The 20358-nt window shown below is 38.3% G+C and overlaps 1 protein-coding gene across 1 annotated transcript; it reads left to right on the forward strand.

The window, feature by feature from the left end:
* The first annotated feature begins 546 nt into the window (after positions 1-546).
* On the forward strand, positions 547-4077 carry LOC149404794 (uncharacterized). Its single transcript, XM_089607677.1, has 3 exons — positions 547-2665; positions 3065-3190; positions 3497-4077. Exons 1-3 carry the CDS (start codon positions 547-549, stop codon positions 4075-4077), a joined length of 2826 nt encoding a protein of 941 aa, XP_089463803.1.
* Positions 4078-20358: the final 16281 nt, after the last annotated feature.

Raw genomic sequence — 20358 nt, forward strand, 5'->3', positions numbered from 1 at the left:
TTTCTAAATACTCGGTTTGAGATTTTTATGCTTAAGATACTTTCCAAGTTTAATTATTTTTGCAAAACTGAAGTTGAATTCTTATGGTTTTATTTCCGTTGAATATCCCAACCATCTACTGTAGTTTGGAATTCCGAATTAATTATTTATCTTATATTCATCTAATATTTTTGTAAGATTTCAAATGTTGGTTATTGTCAAAGATTGTTTTATTTTTAAGTCCAAACTTTATAAATATATGAAACGATGTTTAAAAAAAAAATTTATCAACTATTTTTTTTTCTAAGTGAAAGAATTAAGCTTAGTATGACGGTCCGAAAAGTCGGGTCGTCACAGTTGGTATCAGAGCAACGAACCTACGACCCCCTTCGCTATCGATCGTACGGCTTCCCCCTACTCAAGTAAGTTAGTACTTTTTTTTTGTTTATATCTTGGTCGTATTTTTTTTTATCTTAGATGGAAAACATTCAAGCTGCTCGTGGATGAGGTAGAGGAAGGCCACGAGGCCGAGGTAGAGGAATAGGCAGAGTTGCCGCTGATGTCCCCATGCAAGATGCTCATCATGACGCTCCGTTTCCCGAACAACAGGGAGCACCAGAGAATCCCAACGGTCCAGCCCTCGCACCTCAGCCAGCGGCCCAGCCAGATCTTACGGTACTCGTTACTGCATTGCTACAACGTATCGAAGCTCAAGAAGCTGAGAAACACGATTTAAGGAACCAGCTTCATCAGGAAAATGAAGAGGTCGAAGAAGGGGAACAACCGCCACCGTCACCCTATGTTCCCATGCATGCGGGAGCTCAAGCCGTTCCTCAGGGTGTACCTCAAATGGGTCAAGTCAATGTTGCTGTTGACCTATTCGAGAGGTTCATGAGGATGAGGGCTCCAGAATTCGAAGGATCGACCGACCCGTTAGTAGCTGACGAATGGATATCAGAGATCAAGACGATCTTCAACTTCATGAACATAACCGAGCAGGAGAAGGTCATATGTGCCTCATTTGTCATGAAGAAAGACGCGCGTTACTGGTGGGAAACAGTGGCAACAAGGAGGGATGTGCGAACTATGACTTGGGATGACTTTTTGGAAGAGTTCACCAAGAAGTATTTCAACATGAGGGCAATGAATGTTCAACAGAAGGAGTTTGCGGAGCTGAAACAAGGCTCGATGACCGTGACTGAGGCAGTTAGTAAGTTCAACCAATTGGCGAGACTGTGCCCACACTTGGTTCCGACAGAGGCCGAAAGGGTCAGACGTATGATGAGCATGTTTCGACCAGAGTTGGCTTTAGCCATTGATAGTGGAAGTCAGCCACCTACCACGGTTGCCGATTGTCTCGAACGTGCCATGCGAGCTGAGTATCACTTGATCCAAGTGAAGGAGGAACGGGCCCAATTTTATAAGGCTCGGAAAGAAGATAGGGCTCAAAACAAGGGTCCCGACACCAATAAGAAGCCAAACCAACCAAGTAACCATCACCTCAACCGCAACAATCAAGGCTTCAGGGCGCAATCCCATGGAAATGGGAATGGGAAGAAAAGGACTCATCCCGGTAATGGAGGTAATGCCAAAAACAAGGTAAAGGTAGAGTGGACAAATTTTCCAGTATGCAAGACTTGTGGAAAGATGGATCCTGGAGAATGCCGGAGAGGGACCGTGACCTGCTTCAAGTGTGGTCAGCCGGGTCACTTCCTCAAGGACTGCCCGAAGCCGAATTTTGTTCAGAGTGGACAGTACGAGCCTCAGAATCAGAACGGGCGACTCAACTACATGCCGACTGCACTAGAAGGGCCACAAATCTCTTTGGGTCGTTTGGAAGCACTTGCATCCACCCAAATGCCACCACCAGCTCAAGCTCGTATCTACGCCTACACCAACGCCGATGCTTTAGCCACCTCTTCGAATGTAGTAGCAGGTCAGCTTCCTATAGCTCATCTTGATGCCTTAGTATTGTTTGACTCTGGTGCTACGCATTGCTTTATTTCGTTAGAACTGGCTAGGAGATTAGGCGATAATGTAGTGAAAACTAAGAAGGTTTTCAGGACGGCATTACCGTCTGGCGATATGTTATCATCGGAATATTGTCTCAAAGAGGTATCAATAATTATAAGTGGACAAGAGCTAAAGAGTGACTTCATTGTCTTAGAAATGAAAGACTTTGATGCCATCTTGGGTATGAACTTCTTGGTGGAGAATAATGCAGTGATCGATTGTCAGCGAAAAAGAGTAACCTTCAAACCGGTGTCGGGGAAGAGGTTCACCTTTGTAGGAAGACCATTCAAGAAACCAAAGATGATGGTGTCAGCATTGCAAGCTAAGAGATTGATGAGTAAAGGGTGTCATGGATACCTAGCGTCTGTGGTGGACAAGACGAAGGAGGTCGAAACAAAATCACAAGATGTGCTAGTGGTGAGGGAATATGTTGACGTTTTTCCTGAAGATCTCCCTGGTTTAGCGCTCGAACGTGAGATTTCTTTCGCAATCGAGTTGCTACCTGGAACAAGTCCAATTTCCAAAGCACCCTATCGAATGGCTCCGGCCGAGCTCAAGGAGTTACAATCTCAACTTCAAGAATTGTTAGATAAGGGATTTATTCGCCCCAGTCATTCACCTTGGGGAGCACCTGTTCTATTTGTCAAAAAGAAGGATGGGTCTTTTTGCATGTGTATTGACTATGGAGAGCTAAATAAAGTGACAGTCAAGAACAAGTATCCTCTTCCAAGGATTGATGACTTGTTTGACCAACTCAAGGGGGCGAAGGTATTCTCGAAGATAGACTTGCGATCCGGCTACCATCAATTACGGGTCAAGGAAGACGATATCCCGAAGACAGCTTTTCGCACCCGCTATGGTCATTACGAATTCACTGTCATGCCTTTTGGACTCACTAACGCTCCAGCAGCATTCATGGACATGATGAATAGGATCTTTAGCGACGTCTTGGATAAGTTTGTTATCGTCTTCATCGATGACATACTGATTTACTCTAAGAGCGCCGAAGACCACGAGGGACAACATCAACTGTATGCCAAATTCTCAAAGTGTGAATTTTGGTTGGATAAAGTGCATTTTCTCGGATACGTGGTTTCTAAAGACGGAATCTCCGTCGATCTTGCCAAGATAGAATCCGTGAATGATTGGAAGCCACCTCGAAGTGTGACAGAGATAAGGAGTTTTCTCGGTCTAGCAGGTTACTATAGAAGATTTGTGGAAGGATTTTCTACATTAGCCGCTCCACTCACCGCCCTCACAAAGAAAGATAAGAAGTATGAGTGGACCGAGAAGTGTGAACAGAGTTTTCGCGAGTTGAAGAGAAGACTCACCACCGCTCTAATCCTTATAGTCCCTGAAAGTGGAGAACCTTTGTCTATCTACAGTGATGCATCAAAAACAGGTCTTGGTGCAGTGTTAATGCAAAATGGCAGAGTAGTGGCCTATCCGTCACGACAACTCAAGAATCACGAGAGGAATTATCCTACTCATGATTTGGAATTAGCGGCAGTGGTTTTTGCTCTCAAGATCTGGAGACACTACTTTTATGGAGTTCGATGCGAGATATTCACCGATCATAAGAGTTTAAAGTACATTTTTACTCAGAAAGAGTTGAACATGAGACAAAGAAGGTGGCTAGAATTGGTTAAGGATTACGATTGTGGTATCCATTATCATCTCGGAAAGGCGAACGTGGTAGCTGATGCGTTAAGTAGGAAAGATGAGGCTCGGCTATCGATGATGCATGCATTATCGCCTCAACTCGTTGACGAAATCAACAACTTGGAGGTTGAAATTGTCACCCGGGGATTAGCCAACATGACCTTACAATCAGATCTGGTTGAGAGAATCAAAGAAGCGCAAGGACGTGATCCTAAGATATCAAGGCTGAAGGACAATGCACTGCAAGGTCAGGAGTCAAAATTTTCTCTCACGGAGAATGATGTACTCTTTTTCGATGGAAGGATCTGTGTACCCAACGAAAATGAGTTACGAAGACAGATTTTGACCGAAGCACATGAGACTCCATATTCAGTTCACCCAGGTTCCATGAAAATGTATCAAGGCCTTCGAGATCACTTCTAATGGAACGGAATGAACGGCGACGTTGCAAAGTTCGTCAGTAAATGTCTTACCTACCAAAAAGTGAAGGCCGAACATAAACGACCAGCTGGAGAGTTACAACCAATCGAGGTTCCTGAATGGAAGTGGGAACAAATCACAATGGATTTTGTGGTTAGTTTACCTAAGACAATTGAGGGTTATGATGCTATATGGGTAGTGGTGGATTGTTTGACCAAATCTGCCAGATTCATACCGATGAAAGTCACGTACTCCGTGGAGAAGTTGGCTGAACTATACGTAAATAACGTAGTGAGACTGCATGGCGTTCCTTTGTCCATCATCTCAGATCGTGACGGTCGTTTTACTTCTAACTTCTGGAGGTGCGTGCAAAAGTCTATGGGATCGCAACTGAAGTTCAGTACTGCCTTTCAACCCCAAACGGATGGCCAATCCGAAAGGACTATTCAGACTTTAGAGGATATGCTACGAGCATGTGTCATGGATTTTGGTGGGATTTGGAATAAGAGACTACCACTTATTGAATTCTCATACAACAATAGCTACCAAGCTTCAATCGGCGTCGCTCCATATGAAGCTCTTTATGGTAGAAAGTGTCGATCTCCGATTCACTGATTCAACTCCGGAGAAAATAGCCTCGAGAAGACAAATTTTATTCGTGACACCACTGAAGTCATCAAGAAGATACGAGATCGAATGGGAACTGCTCAAAGCCGACAGAAGAGCTACGCTGACAAAAGAAGACGACCACTGGAATTTCAAGTCAGAGACTTCGTATTCTTGAAGGTAGCACCTCTCAAGGGTGTGATGAGATTCGGCAAGAAGGGAAAATTGAGCCCGAGGTACATTGGTCCTTTCGAGATCACAGACAGAATCGGAAAAGTAGCCTACCGTCTAGCTCTGAATCCCGAGTTAGCATCGGTGCACAATGTGTTTCACGTCTCAATGCTCAAAAAGTACCTGCCCGATCCAAATCACGAGTTAATACAAGAGCCTATCGAAGTACACGAAGACTTGACGTATGAAGAAAGGCCAGTACAAATTCTTGATCGTGAAGAAAAGATCCTAGGGAACAAGGTGATTCCATTAGTCAAGGTACTTTGGCGGAATCATAAAATCGAAGAAGCCACTTGGGAGCGCGAGGATGATATGAGATCGCGATATCCGGACTTATTCCTAGAAGCTTAGTGTTATCAACTAAGAATTCTTATGTTGTGTCTCAGCCTTTATATTAATTTTCGGGACGAAAATTCAAATAAGTAGGGGAGATTGTGAAACCCCGAAACTTAGCCATTTCAGATTTTAAAAGTTTATGATGTAAATTTACAAATTAAAGTTTTCTTTTTTTTTTTGTTATGTGCTACTTATGTATAATACTCATTTTGTTTTAGTTATGAGTTCTATGTGTCGATAAATTTCTTTAAATTATATTTTAAGAATATAAATTATGGTGTATTATATATTATTCCATAATATGTAAATATTGATGTGTATCTGTTGTGCTAATTTTATATATATACTTGATGACATTAAATATATATATATATATATATATATATATATATGTATATAGCTGAGTAGATACTCTAAACACCACAGTATAATATAGAACATATATATATATATATATATATATATATATATATATATATACATTATATCTTACATCCATCCTATAACGTGGATGTGTTTTGTCAATATTATAAAGTGTATCAAACACAATTCTTTACTTTGATATCTTGGGATGTCAATCAAATTAATTATGATAGTTTGTCAGAGTAAATATCTAGCAATTAGCCTTTTCTCATGCATGTGCGTTAAGATGTTTCCTTTTAAAACAAAGAAGAATATATTATGTAATAATTGCTTGATATGTACAATTGTCATTACGATAGGTATCTGCTCTCTATTCTTTCTTTTCCCACGCTCTCCCTCTCCATTCTTTTCATTCCCCAAAAAAAAAAAACAAAAGAAAACACTCTTACAACAAATTCAACACTCAGAAGGTTTTAGGATATTTTTCTTCAAGCAAAATTTTTCTTCTCTCAAGGTATTTTCGAAACATCACTTTTTCTCTTTCTTTTGGTGTTCAGCCATTTTATTTTCATATATAAGTTTTGTTTGTGGAAAAGATAGATTTAAGCATGTTCAATTCTATCAAGATTATAGGCAGTAAGAAAACGTTTTTGTATTAATTAGTTAAAAAAATTATTTTAGTCTGATTTTTTTATACCGAAATAATCAAGATGTTTATAATATGTTTATTAAATTTCATAATTTTTGGACAAACCGTTTTGTTTCTAAAATTCAATTATGATCAGCGCGCATATTTTTGTTTTCTGTTTCAATCAGCAAGGTCTTGTTTTTTTTTTAAATACCTAGAAGATGTATTTTGGAATGAAATTTTTATACAAGATACTTTTATATGTTTATATTATATGATAAAATTTTGATGAGTTTTTAAATAGTAGAACTATTTCTAAACTGAAACTTTGGACCAGTACGCAGATAGGTTCCAGAAGTTTTTTTAAAGCGTCTTTTTACATCTTTTGCTTTTAATTTTGTTCTGTTATTTTGGATCCGATTTTGGTAACATCACTGAAGATGAAAACGTTCGGTTATTTATTCTCTAGCTTCTGTAATTTTTTCAGAATTATTTTTCAGAAAACGTTTTTCCCCGATACTTTAGGATTAAGGGTATTTTGGTCTTTTCATGTCCAATTTTCATTTCTGGAATTCTTTTTCCAGCAGCCTTGTATGTTTTTTTTAAGAGTACCAGAGATAGTTAGTGATAAGCTTTATTTATTTTTTTTCTTTCGTTTAGGTCCCGAGCCAAATACGTTTTCCGATCGTTCGATAGTTTAAAGTCGCACGTTCCCGAAACAAGGTGAGAATAATCTCACTACAATACGGATTAGCTTAAAATTAATTACGATGAGTGTGTGATCTGATTTGGTTAATATGTGTTATATGATTGATTGTGTGATATTTCTTATGTGCGTGTATATGTTATTGAGTGATTTGTGATTATTATGTCATGTTTGGTTATGATGAGTTTATGTATGAGTTTAGTACAAATTTGGCATAACATGTTCTAATTATTAGCATGTTTTATTTATGTTTATGTCATATGTCATCTTTGTATGTAACGCAAATAATCAAGTGATAAGATAAGTAAGAGAGTCGTACCGCCTCGAGCTACGGAGGTATTAAGAGAATTCTCTTGAGCCGACCTACGGGCTCATAAAGGGAGTTTTCTCATATGATATGTTTATTAGATGGTGCGAACTATGGGAGGTCGCAGCCCCGTAGTTTGTTTCCAAAGTGTACATTGAAATTGGTACGACTACTCTAGGGGCACCCCGAATAAAATATGATAAGATTTATGATACGAAAGACCATGACACCGTTAGAACTAAAACACTAATTAATCGGTCATGCATTGCATTACTCATCTCCTTTTTGTGAGTCATAGTTATTCTCGCTGAGCGTGAGCTCATATTATGTGTATTCGTCCGTATTGTAGGTAAGCAACAAATGAACAAGTGAGGAGGGTGGATCAGCGGCGTTCGATTGCTAAGGGGTTGGGTTGTGGTTCCGCTCACTCATTTAAAAGACTTCCGCTACGAAATTTTCTAAATACTCGGTTTGAGATTTTTATGCTTAAGATACTTTCCAAGTTTAATTATTTTTGCAAAACTGAAGTTGAATTCTTATGGTTTTATTTCCGTTGAATATCCCAACCATCTACTGTAGTTTGGAATTTCCGAATTAATTATTTCTCTTATATTCATCTAATATTTTTGTAAGATTTCAAATGTTGGTTATTGTCAAAGATTGTTTTATTTTTAAGTCCAAACTTTATAAATATATGAAACGATGTTTAAAAAAAAAATTATCAACTATTTTTTTTTCTAAGTAAAAGAATTAAGCTTAGTATTACGGTCCGAAAAGTCGGATCGTCACAGTTCGTGCTAGTTGCTCTTTGAATCCAACCACGCCGGTGACACCGAGTTCGGATGAAAGCGTCGAGTGTCTTCTTTTCATTGATGATGTTGTGAAAGGAGGCACAATTCATGTTGCAAATGGGCGAGCGTACATGAATGGAGGCGTAGTTCATTTCTCACCTTTGGAGGAAGGAAATTTACGCGTGGCCGTTTTGGAGGTTTTGATTAAAAAAGCAAAATTGCCAATTCCCACCGAAGAAGCTCAAACCATTGAAGATGCTATAGGCGGGTTTGTGTCGTGGCCGAAGAGACTCATAGAAATGGACACGGGAATAGAGAGTCGCAGTCCGGTTGTCAAACAACTCTCAAAGCTCTGTTTTGAGAGTGAAGCTAGCATCGATGATGCTAAGAAGATTCCGTACAAGGTGATTAATCCCAAGTATCGATTGCTCGCTCAACATGCCAACAAAGTAATGTTACCGGAAGGGGATGTGATTATGGTCAATGTTAGTCCAAGTCTCGCGGCTATCCCGATTCCGGTGTCATTTGAAGACGTTTCCGATTTTTTGCAATACTTGGAAATTGGCGCGGGGAGCATAACGGTTTATATGGAGTAAGAGTTTTCTTTATATGCGTTTTTTAATATCAATATTCAATATTTAGTGTTTTGATCAACTAAATATTTGTTTGTCATAGCTATCTACGCTCGAGGCTAGAAAAGGCGAAGAAGACTCGAAATTATTGTTTTATACATCCGAGCTTAAGTTCGTACATCGAAAATGACGACGAGGAGGCTTATTTGTCAAAACGAGTCAAGGACGTTGGAAACGTGGTACGACATTGCAAATTTGGTGAATTAGTTTTGATGCCGTATAACAAAGGTGCGCATTGGATGCTCGTTGTCCTCGACCTTTGGAGAAATAGCGCTATGTTCTTTGACCCGTTGAGAAATAAAATCCCAATCGATTTAAATCGATTGATAAAAAGGTAATATTTTGATTTCTTAAATAATTTTTATTATAAATCGTTCTAGATGTTTTTTCTCTTATAATCTCTGTGTTATATAGGGTTCTTGTTGATTTCAAGCTCGAGCATCAAAACGCCCATAGTAACGGGCAATCAATGTACATCAAGGCTTGGGACGCTCCGAGACAAACGGGAAACACGGAATGCGGGTATTTTGTGATTTCTTATATGCGTGATATAGTCGTAGGAGGTGTAGGAAAATTAGAAAATAAGAAATCCTATACAAAGGAGGATTTAGAGAGAGTTAGGGAAGAATGGGTAAGTTATGTACAAACATTTATTAACTGTGATGATTAGCTAGTTTTTTTTTATGGAATTATGGATTGGTTGTAGATGTATATATTAGATTTTGAATGTTTTGAAGATGAGGATATTATTTTTTGTATTGAAGATTATTTTCAGGTGCTAGTATCGTGTAAAAACAGATTTTGGATTGAAAAAAAATGATTCTCGCCGCGGCGAACTATACTTCTCGCCGCGGCGAGAAATATTATTCGCCGCGGCGAGAAAAGATACCGAGAGCAGGCAAATTAGAAATCTAAGTCTCGCCGCGGCGAGATTTTTTCTTCGCCGCGGCGAGTTTTTAAAAAAAAATTCATCGCCTTCCTACAACACATAATTATCCGTTGTAGAATCATGTCGCCGCGGCTAAGATTTGACGTCGCCGCGGAGAAATTCCCGCCGCGGCGACGTGTAATATTCGCCGCGGCGAGTTGATTCTACAACGGATATAATATCCGTTGTATAAAAATCTCTCCGCGGCGAAAATTATATGTCGCCGCGGCGGGGATTTTTTAATTATTTAGAAATTTCACAATGGATGTATACCGTTGTAGGAGGTTCCACAACGCTTAGATATCCGTTGTAGAAAGTTGGATTCTACAACGAATATTTAAGCGTTGTAGAAACCTTTTGGATTCTACAACGGATGTTGACGCGTTGTAGAAACCTCTTGGATTCTACAACGGATATTTAAGCGTTGTAGAAGCTTCTACAACGCATGATTCTACAACGCTTGACAAGCGTTGTAGAATCATTCCACAGCGGTTTTTAAGCGTTGTAGAATCCTTGTTTTGTAGTAGTGATACATAATGTCATATAAATTTAAAAACATGTCATTAATACTCCATCATCATCATTTATCATATCATAACATATCATAAGCTAAAATTCATAAACGTAAACATGTAATCATTGGATAATATATAACAACTCATAAATCATATCATCGTACTTAAGCATATCATATAATGTATCACGTGGTTTATAACTATAAACAAAACCACATAATACTATCAAACAAACCACGTCATGAATCACAAAACCCATCATAATTTTATTTAAAACTAATATGTGCTGTAGTGAGATTGTTCTCACCTACAATCTATGATTGTGAACAATTCAAACACTCGAGACTGTTCGAAACCTAATCAGAAGAATTAATAATTGAGGTATTAGTTCATAGCTAACATTTCTATTCTGGACAATACTAGGCTACTGGAAAAAAATTCATAATCCAGCGCTAAGAGAAAATTACTAAAATACCCTTAGTAATGGAAATCTCGAGAAAATAAAACTGTTGAGATAAATTCTGAGAAAATTCCAAAAAAATATAAAATAATAATTTGAACGTTTTCTTCTGAAGTTCCATGATCAAAATCGGTTTTAAATCATTAAAAACAAATTAAATGATATAAAGATGAAATACTAGTTTTATTAAATTCTGGGACAGATCTGCGCACGTGTCGGAATAACACTCACACGCATAAACTTTTTGGTCTAAAAATTCACCAAACTTTTATCCTATAAACATGACACATAAAAAACATTATATAGAAATTTCAATCCAAAAACCTTTTTGTAGCTATTTTAAAAATATTCAATAGCGACGCTTATTTAAACAAGATCTTTCTGTCTGGACACTGATCGTAAATTATTTTTAAAATAAAAGTTATTTATATAAAAATCATGAAATTTTATACACATTTCAAAAACTTTTTAATATTAGTGTAAAAAATACCAGATAAAAACAAATTTTCTTAGCTAATTGAAAATCATACGGTTTAAATTCTCATAAAGTCTTGCAAATCAGAAAATAAATTAATGATTATTGTTCATATGAAGAACAACTAAAGTAATCACAAACTAATGAAAATACACGTTACATAGAGAAAAAAAAAATACATGCGAAAGAGTTGAAAAGAAAAGCTTCTTAATGCTTCATAGAACCCATCATTAAATAGGAAAAATTTCTAAAGAGGCTAAGGTTTAAGTTTCTTTCGTTTTGCACAGAGAAGAAGAAAAAAATGGAGTTTGGAAGAGGCATGGAATCAAGAGAAAACGATATAATGAACGTAGCATTTCAAAAATATTAATTATTAAATTGTTACAAAGGGCTAATATTACTGCCATTAACTCCCCACTTTAATTCTCCTAAAAGTAAACGTTGGTACGTATATATACTTAATGTATATATCCGGACACACATATATTTATATATAAACACTACTACAAATACAGTTTTCCGGTGCGGATGACTTTTGGGTGCGACTTTTCGCACCTAAAAGTCATACCAAAAAGACTTTCAGATGCGAATAGTCGGACCCAAAAATTAAATCAGCGCTGAAAAATTTTCGCGAATTTTTTTGAATTTGGGTGCGACTTGTCGCACCCAATACTTTCTCCAAAGTATTAGGTGCGACTAAGTCGCACCTAAATGATCTAAATTTATCCGCGGCCAAACATCCCCCCCTTTTTTTTACAAATGTCATTGGGTGCGACTTTGTCGCACCGGAAAGCACTGACAAAGTCGCACCCAAAGGTGTCATTGGGTGCGACAAAGTCGCACCGAAATTCAAATGTCTATATAAATTAAGCAGCAGCTCGGTTTTCATTCTATCCGAGCCAAACACCCAAAAAAACTTACTCTCTCTCCGATTTCTCTCCCGCAGTTTCTCCGACCCCCGTCGCCGCCACCACTCCGACCGCCACGACTACCACTCTCTCTCAGCCTCCGACCGCCACCACTACGCTCTCTCTCTCAGCCTCCGACCGCCACCACTACCTTCTCTCTCTCAGCCTCCGAGACGCCGCCGCCGTGAGCCACCGAGACGCCGCCGTGAGCCACCGAGACGCCGGACCAAGAGGAGATCGCCGGGAAAATCAATCAAGGTAAAATTGATTTTTTGATTCTGAGGCTTTGTGATTAAATTCGGGCTTTGTGATTCTGAGATTAAATTGATGATTTTTTTATTCGTTTTATGCTCGGATTTGTGACCAGCCGCCCCTCCACGACCAGCACCGAGCCGGCCAGCCCCGCTGCAGCCCCTCCGACGACCAGCCCCTCCGGCGCCTCCGCTGCAGCCCCTCCGACGACCAGCCCCTCCGTGACCAGCACCGAGCCTCCGCTGCAACCCCTCCGCGCGACCAGCCCCTCCGACGACCGGTATTTTTCATAATTTTATTAGTATTTTGATTAGAAGTTTAGTTTATAATTAGTTAGTTAGTTTATAATTGATTTGTAATGAATTAGTTAGTTAGTTGAAATTAGTTTATAATTGATTTGTAATTATTTAATTAATTGAAATCTGTTCTAATTAGTTTTAGGTTGTTTAGTTTAATATTTACATGTTTAGGTTGTTTAGTTTTGATTAGTTTAGGTTAATTGAAATTGTCAAATTGAAATTGTAATTAGTTTAATAATATGTTTAGGTTGTTTAGTTTTGATTAGTTTAGGTTAATTGAAATTGTCAAATTGAAATTGTAATTAGTTTAATAATATGTTTAGGTTGTTTAGTTTTGATTAGTTTAGGTTAATTGAAATTGTAATTAGTTTAATGATATGTGTTAAATTGTTAATCATGAAATTAAAATTAGTTATGTTATTGTATAATTTAGTTTTATTTCACACATTTTTTTATAAATGAGTTGAGATTATTGTATTTTTGTTGTAAACGAGCCACGGAGGTTCTGTTTAGGGTTTAGTTGATTATTAGGAGTTTTGGATGATTTGTATATGTTTTTAAATGAGTTTGTAGGTTTTTGGTTTGTTAGTATTATAGGGGAAACTCTGCCGAAATTTAGATTGAGTTTCCAGTCTATTATTCTCAAAACCCTAATTTTTTCAATTCGACTTCAAATAATATAAAATTCATAATCTCATCTTCATTCATTGATCTTCGTCACGTAGCAATAAGTAATCGACTTCATTCGTCTTCGTCATTTAGCAACAACTCTTAATAATTGTTCTTTTTCCCTTTCGTTTAGCGAAATCAATGTCCAATCCAAGTAGAGATTGGATCACCGAGAACAATTGGTTGTCCTTGCAGTATAAAATCAGAGTTAATGAATTTATCCGCGCTGCAAGAAGATTTCCGAACGATAATTACGAATATCGATGTCCTTGCAAGCCTTGCAACAACGTGAGATGGCACGACATTGGGGTTGTAAGGCATCATCTGCTAAACAAAGGGTTTACCCCGGGCTACACAGAATGGTATCATTGTGGCGAGGTCGTGCGTTCCGTCGGTCATCTTGAAGAAGTCCCCATCGGAGAAACAGCCCAGAGAGGAGTAGAAGGAATACATGCTGCTGTGGAGGATATAAGAGATCACGAGGATTTCGATGGTGTTACGGAGCCGGCTCCGAGCGATGTGCGTGCGGAGGAGCAAGTGGAAGACTTGTTCGCTGAGTTGGAAGCGGAATTGTACCCGGGATGCAAGTAGTTTTCGTCGCTGTCATTCTTGGTTCAGTTGATGCACCTTAAAGTCACGAACCATTGGACGAACAAGTCGTTCACAGAACTGCTGCAGCTTTTGAGGAAGTCTCATCCAACCGGTAATCGAATACCGGAGAAGCACTACGAGGCAAAAGCAAAGCTGAAGCATTTCGGCATGGGATACGAGATGATCGACATCCTGTGGATGGTACAGCGTGGAAGAATTTGGACGAGAGATACCTAGGTTTTGCTGCAGAGCCTCGGAACGTGCGGCTTGGGCTAGCTGCGGATGGATTCAACCCGTTTGGGGATATGAACCTATCATACAACATGTGGCCTGTAGTATTTACGGCGTACAACTTGCCGCCTTGGTTGTGCATGAAGAAAGAGTACTTGATGCTCACGCTTCTGATCCCGGGGCCTCATTCACCAGGAAAAGATATGGACGTTTTTTTGCAGCCTGTGGTTGAAGAGTTGAAAGAACTGTGGGAGAATGGAGTCCGCGTTCGTGATGGAGCCAAAGATGAAGTGTTTCGGTTGCATGCCGCGTTACTTTGGACGATAAACGATTTTCCGGCTAGATCGTATTTATCGGGATGGAGCGGCCAGGGGTATCTCGCTTGCCCTACGTGCAACTTTGACACGCCGTCCCTAAAAGTCAGAAACAGGATCGTCTACTACGACCATCGTCGGTTCTTAAAAAGGCGTCACCGATTGAGAAAAAGCAACGATCACTACAAAGATAAGCACGAGAAACGAAATAAACCCGAGAAGTTGACTTCGGAAGACATACTCGCTCAGTTGGCTGGTGTTTCTTGCACGACTACTGGCAAACACGCTGCCTCTGTAGGCAAAAAACGAAAGCGAGCTGAGTGCGAACTGAATTGGACCAAGAAAAGCATTTTTTACGAGTTACCATACTGGTTTGAGTCGCAGTTGAAACACAACATGGACGTGATGCACGTAGAGAAGAACATGTGTGAGAATCTTCTCGGGACGATGCTCAACTTGGAAAAGAAGAACTATGACACCGAGAAGGCGAGGCTTGACTTGATGGACTTGGGCATCAAGACCGCTTTGCACTTGGAACCAAATGGGGGTGGGTATTACAAACTGCGAGCGTTGTACGTTTTGACCCTTGAGCAGAGACAGCAATTTACAGAGTACTTAAAATCTGTCAAATTTCCCAATGGTCTCGCTGGGAATTTAAAAAAAAATGTGACAACTGATGGGAAGCTCACAGGTTTGAAGTCGCATGATTGCCACGTGATCTTGCAAAGATTGTTGGCTGTTGGTATTCATCCTTTTGTGCCACAACCAATACATGATACGATCACTGAGCTTTGCAACTTTTTCAAGTTGATAAGTTCGAGAACATTAAGAGCCGAAGATCTTGAAAGAGCGCAAGAGTCTATCGTCGAGATCTTATGTAAGCTTGAGATGATATTTCCACCTGCTTTTTTCACGATCATGGTTCACGTGGCGATGCATCTACCAGAGGAAGCGTTGCACGGCGGCCCGGTGCATATGCGGTGGATGTACCCTTTTGAGAGATACCTTGGGACGTTAAAACATTTTGTCAAAAATAGAGCTAGACCAGAAGGCTCTATTGCAGAAGGTTATGTTGTAGAAGAAGCTCTAAAGTTCATTGCAAGGTATATTGAAGATAAAAAAGTAGTTGATGAAGTTCAAGTGCGAGAGCTCTCCGTTTTTCGATCCGAGATGTGTGTGCCTTATGGGATGATGAACGCGATAGTATTAGACGATGAACAAAGAGAAAAAGCGGAGTGGTACATCTATACCAACTGTCCTGAAGTGGATCCGTATTTGGTGTAAGTAATCGATCCACTTGCTTCTCTAAGATATTTCATTGTTGTATTTTGTTTAAGCAATGTTTTAAACAACAGCGAGCATTTGGATTTCCTGAACGAATCTGGAGTTCGCGATATTGAAGTGGAGCATAGAAAGGGATTCAAAGATTGGTTTGCGAACAAGGTAATAACACAATAACCCGTTTTTTTTATAAACACACAAGTGCTAACCAATACTTTGTTTCGTAATAACCAGATTTTTGAAATGAAAGCTAGTGGCTCTGACGTGTCTGACGAGATCTACTCGCTTTCTATCGGTTCACTTCAAGTCGCTTATCAATATCCATGTTGCTTTCACTACCAGAAATTTGGCCTCTAACTACTGCCGAACGCTGTAGTCATTTTAAATCCACTACAGTTTACTGACTGTCATCTATTGCACTGGAGTCTTATCTCTTTGATTATGACTCCAGTGTTTGGCCGTAGTGTATCTGTTTTATAAGACTGTAGTTAAAATATATAACTACATTGTTTAGATGTAGTCTTACTAGTGGCATCTATAAATACTACAACGTTATGCTGTAGTTATATAGAACTCAATTACATAAGATAAAAAAAACTACAGTTTTAACAAGTAGTCTTAATTGAGTCAATTAGACAGACTACGGCGTTTTTGTGGCATCTATTGCACTGGAGTCTTATCTCTTTGTCTATGACTCCAGTCTTTTCTGTAGAAGACTACATCTTTAAAATGTAGTTGTTGAAGTTAAGAGTGTATAAACACTACAGCTTTAGAAAGTAGTTTTAATTAATTGAATTTGACAGACTACATCTTTTACGTGTAGTTTATATTCATGAAGTTATATTTTAACAATATAGACTACATCTTATTTATGTAGAGAATTTTTTTTACTAAAAACATATATTTAAATAAATATAAATAAAATACATTTATAATAAATAAATATCCAAAAAACACCTAATAATTTCCAAAAAAAAAAACTCATATTTCAATAAATCAATCATAAATCTCATTTCATTACAAGTATGTCAAACACACAACAAATTCCAAAACTTCCACAACAAATTACAAGTATGGCATTCAAAAGTCAAGACGTTCACAAAATGTACCAAATCATTATGGAATTGGAGACCTCACCTTCAGGTCATCCACATTAAAATTTAGATTTTACGTCAATGTGGAAGTGTAGCAATTGCTTTTAAGCACTCACAGCTAACGGGCCACTCAGGGAGTCGTGAAACACATGGAAGATATACAAGACCAATGTCTCTAATGCATATGTAGAAATCAGACCATGATGAGCGCTAAGAATACGACTTTCATAATAGCACCATGCCTTTATTAGTATAATACTTCGCTTGAAGAGGTGATCTTTTCCGCTGAGGCGATCAACCTGTCATGATAGCATACAAATTGCAAAAGGGACATCTATTAGCTACAAAGGGCTATAGGACATTGATCTTAAAATCCGGAGCCAAGCTATCTTTTGTGCTCATTTTGAACTTGGGCATACAATTAGACAGATATAAACCAGAAACCAAAATAAGGTGAAGCTGAAAATTGAAGCACATAAGACACTGTATTTTACAAAAAGAAAATGCTACATATAGCTGAGAGAACGAAGAAAATTATATTATTGTAAGACACTATAGCAGAGAAGTATAATTTCGAAAATGGGTTAGCTAATAGCATCAGTTAACAAAGCATCACGAGGGCACAAGTTGTATAAGAAACACATAAGAGTGGTGGACAATAAAGATGAGAGATTAAAATGGATGCATTGATTTAGAGCTAAAAAATTTATTTCTGGTAAGTTTTATCAGCAAATTACCTGCTCCAAAAAGCTTAGTGTACAAAGCCCTCCCAACTGAGTGAATGATATATCAACCACAATGTTCTGCACTAGGCATTTTATAAGCTTGAAATATGAGAAAATGCTTGCACAAGTATACAAAATCTAAGCTAGATAAAAAAAAATAGAAACAGGATTGTATGTATGAGAAAATATATACCAGACAAAATTATTCATTCATATTATTATATAAGTTAAATTGAATGCACCATTTGGAGGTCAAACAAAGCCCTGTTACTAGCTCCCAAACTCATCTGTATGGACAACATGTTATGCGTAGCGCATTCGCAGAAAGTTCAGGATACTAACAAAGACAAACTTGTGGTACATACCTTGCAATCATTAAGATCACTTTGTATGTCTAGCTTTTGTTCCTGTTCAGTGAGATAGAGCTCACGGAACCTATCCACTTCCTGAACAAACATTTAGAACTCTCAGATAGATGTATAGTGACCTTATATTTGGTAATAACTAATGAGAAAAATCATCACCTTTTCTGCGAGGACCAAATTATTCTCTAATAGCTGAATCTTCTCATTCTTGGCCTGCAAGTGGTTCAATTTTGCAAGCAATATAAGTACATAAACAAAAGATACAAACTCTAAAAGAGCCCAAATTAAAAAAGATAAATATTTAACAAAAAAAACAAGCCACCTTCCTTTCATCTTCATCTTGGGCAAATCGTTCTTGTTGAACATAAACACCATTCTTTTCCCTAGCTGCTCGAACATCTGCTCCACATTTATGCATTCAGAACTTGTAAAATCAGTGCTCTCATCAATGACAAAAATAGAATAGTAAAACAAACCTTCTTTCATTCTCTCAAGCTCTAAATACAGATCTTTAAGCAAAACAGTCTTTGCCATCTTTTGGTTTGCCTGCAAAATGGAGCATTAGCGAAACAAACACACATAAAAAAAATAAAAAAAAATCGTGTGTAAGAAAAAGCAACAAACCTCAGGCTTGTTTCGGATGTTCTTGGCACGGTAAGCATAGTCTAACGTGCTCAATGTTTCTTCCAAGCAAAGAGCAGAGGGAGAAATGGTGGCGATAATGCAAGTCTTTGTTTTGCCTTCCAAAGAATCTCGTAATAATCGGGTGAGCTTGCTGTCCCTGTACGGCACGTGACTCGAATGTTCGACCAGAGCGTTTATCACGCGCCCTAACGTCAGCAAGCTCTTGTTTATCTCCCCCGCTTCACGTGCCCGACTCTATCATTGTGATCGCATCTATCAATTGTTGAACGAGAAACAAAAACAAAGAAGTGAAAGTTATAAGAAGCAAACCTCTCGTGCACCGGAACGAGAGATGTTCTCCGAGCCCGCAAGATCAACCAAATTTTCGGCCAAAAAATCAATTAAAATTCAGGAACCCTAACTCAAAGAATTTCAGATCAAGAACAACAACAAACCGAGCCCAATCCAATCCATATACCACGGAAAAACTGGACTTACTTGCAAATGACTTGACTTCGTCGTTTGTGAGTCCATCGACTTGCATCAATTCTCTAATCTGCTTTGGAGTTGCACCTGTGGAAAATTACTGCAATCCTCACAACTTGTATTTTACATTTAACTTGTAAAATTACAGCGCTGATGAATCGGCTGTGAAGCTCCAGCGACCAGCACCGCCTCTGATTCCTTGAGGCGGCAATTGGCAAGTAAAAATCCATTTATGTATTCTCTAGAAAAATAAATAAATAAACAAGCAGAGGTATGAAAAGAAATATTTCATTTCTTTTGTGGCTATAAACACTTAATGCAAATATTACCCTTTAAGAACACGTCACAAAACCGAGCAAATAATCTGAACAAAAAATTAGAAATTGAGCAAATAAAACTCCAACTCAACACTTAAACATCGAGACCCATGTATTAATCCAATGATTCAAGCTTCAGATTGTAAAAACCCCAAAAATTAAAATCCAATTTTCGGCCAAAAAGAAGAGAAATTCATAAACACAAACCCTAGCTCACAAACTCTAATTAGAAATAAGCATAAACCGTGCCCAAGCATAAGCAAACCACGAAACTCAAGCTAAGAAATTAAAACCCCTAATCAGAAACACTAAAATCGGACCAAAGAGGAAAATATTTTCAAATCGAAACTCCTACCTTGTTAATGAACGAGCCACGGGCCACGAACTATCTCTCGGAATCTCTCTGGCTCACTCTCCCTCGCGAAATCGCCCAGAGCAAAGTCCCGTTTCTTTTTTTTTTTCTTTTTTTCCTTTTGTTGTTCTTGGTAGTAATGTGACGAGAATAGAAGCAAAGAGAAACTTCAAAGGCTTCAAGTAGGGCTAAAGGCGGTCGAGCGCATGACAGAGGTGGTGAGACGGATGCAGTGCGTGTGAGAGAGGGAGAACGGGATGAGAGTGAGACTTTGATGAATAAAAAAATGGTAAATTGAAATTAGTATAAGTGAATATAGTGTTGTTTCTATACTTGGTGGAATTTGAAGTTTTCGTACACCGCCAAAAACAAAATCTTTTGTGGAAAATTTCCCTCCAACTAAAATTTTGTTAATTTTTTATATTTTAAGTATTACAACTCCTTTTTTACCTTTGACTGTAGTGTAAATGTGTCAAAATTTTGTGGGAAATTCCCTCCATTTAAAAATGGTGAAATTTTGATCATTTTTAATTTTTTGAGTATTACCACTACTTTTTTATATTAGCTGTAGAGAAAAATAGACCATTCTCTACAGCTTTATATTCGACTGGAGTCTAATATAGGCTTAAAAAAAGGTGACCGTGGTATGTATTGAAAGACTCCATTAAAAGGTTAAACTGGAGTTAAAAAAAAAACTGTAGTTGTATCCCATATTTCTGGTAGTGTTTGTTAACGGCGTGAAGTTCATTACTCATCGTCGCGATAATCAACGAGTCACTCAAAATAGCGGTGTATGTG

Source organism: Urtica dioica, chromosome 2 (assembly GCF_054948205.1).
Source record: "Urtica dioica subsp. dioica isolate 48M chromosome 2, U.dioica_male_clone48M_v1_H2, whole genome shotgun sequence".
Taxonomy (NCBI): Eukaryota; Viridiplantae; Streptophyta; class Magnoliopsida; order Rosales; family Urticaceae; genus Urtica; species Urtica dioica.

What these genes read in the sequence shown, in the direction of transcription:
- LOC149404794 (XM_089607677.1), top strand. Translation starts at nt 547, where the DNA reads ATGCAAGATGCTCATCATGACGCTCCGTTTCCCGAACAACAGGGAGCA. An exon ending in GGATGGGTCTTTTTGCATGT is followed by an intron (nt 2,666 to 3,064) that starts GTATTGACTATG and finishes GGTTGGATAAAG; the next exon opens with TGCATTTTCTCGGATACGTG. An exon ending in GAGTTTTCTCGGTCTAGCAG is followed by an intron (nt 3,191 to 3,496) that starts GTTACTATAGAA and finishes ATTTGGAATTAG; the next exon opens with CGGCAGTGGTTTTTGCTCTC.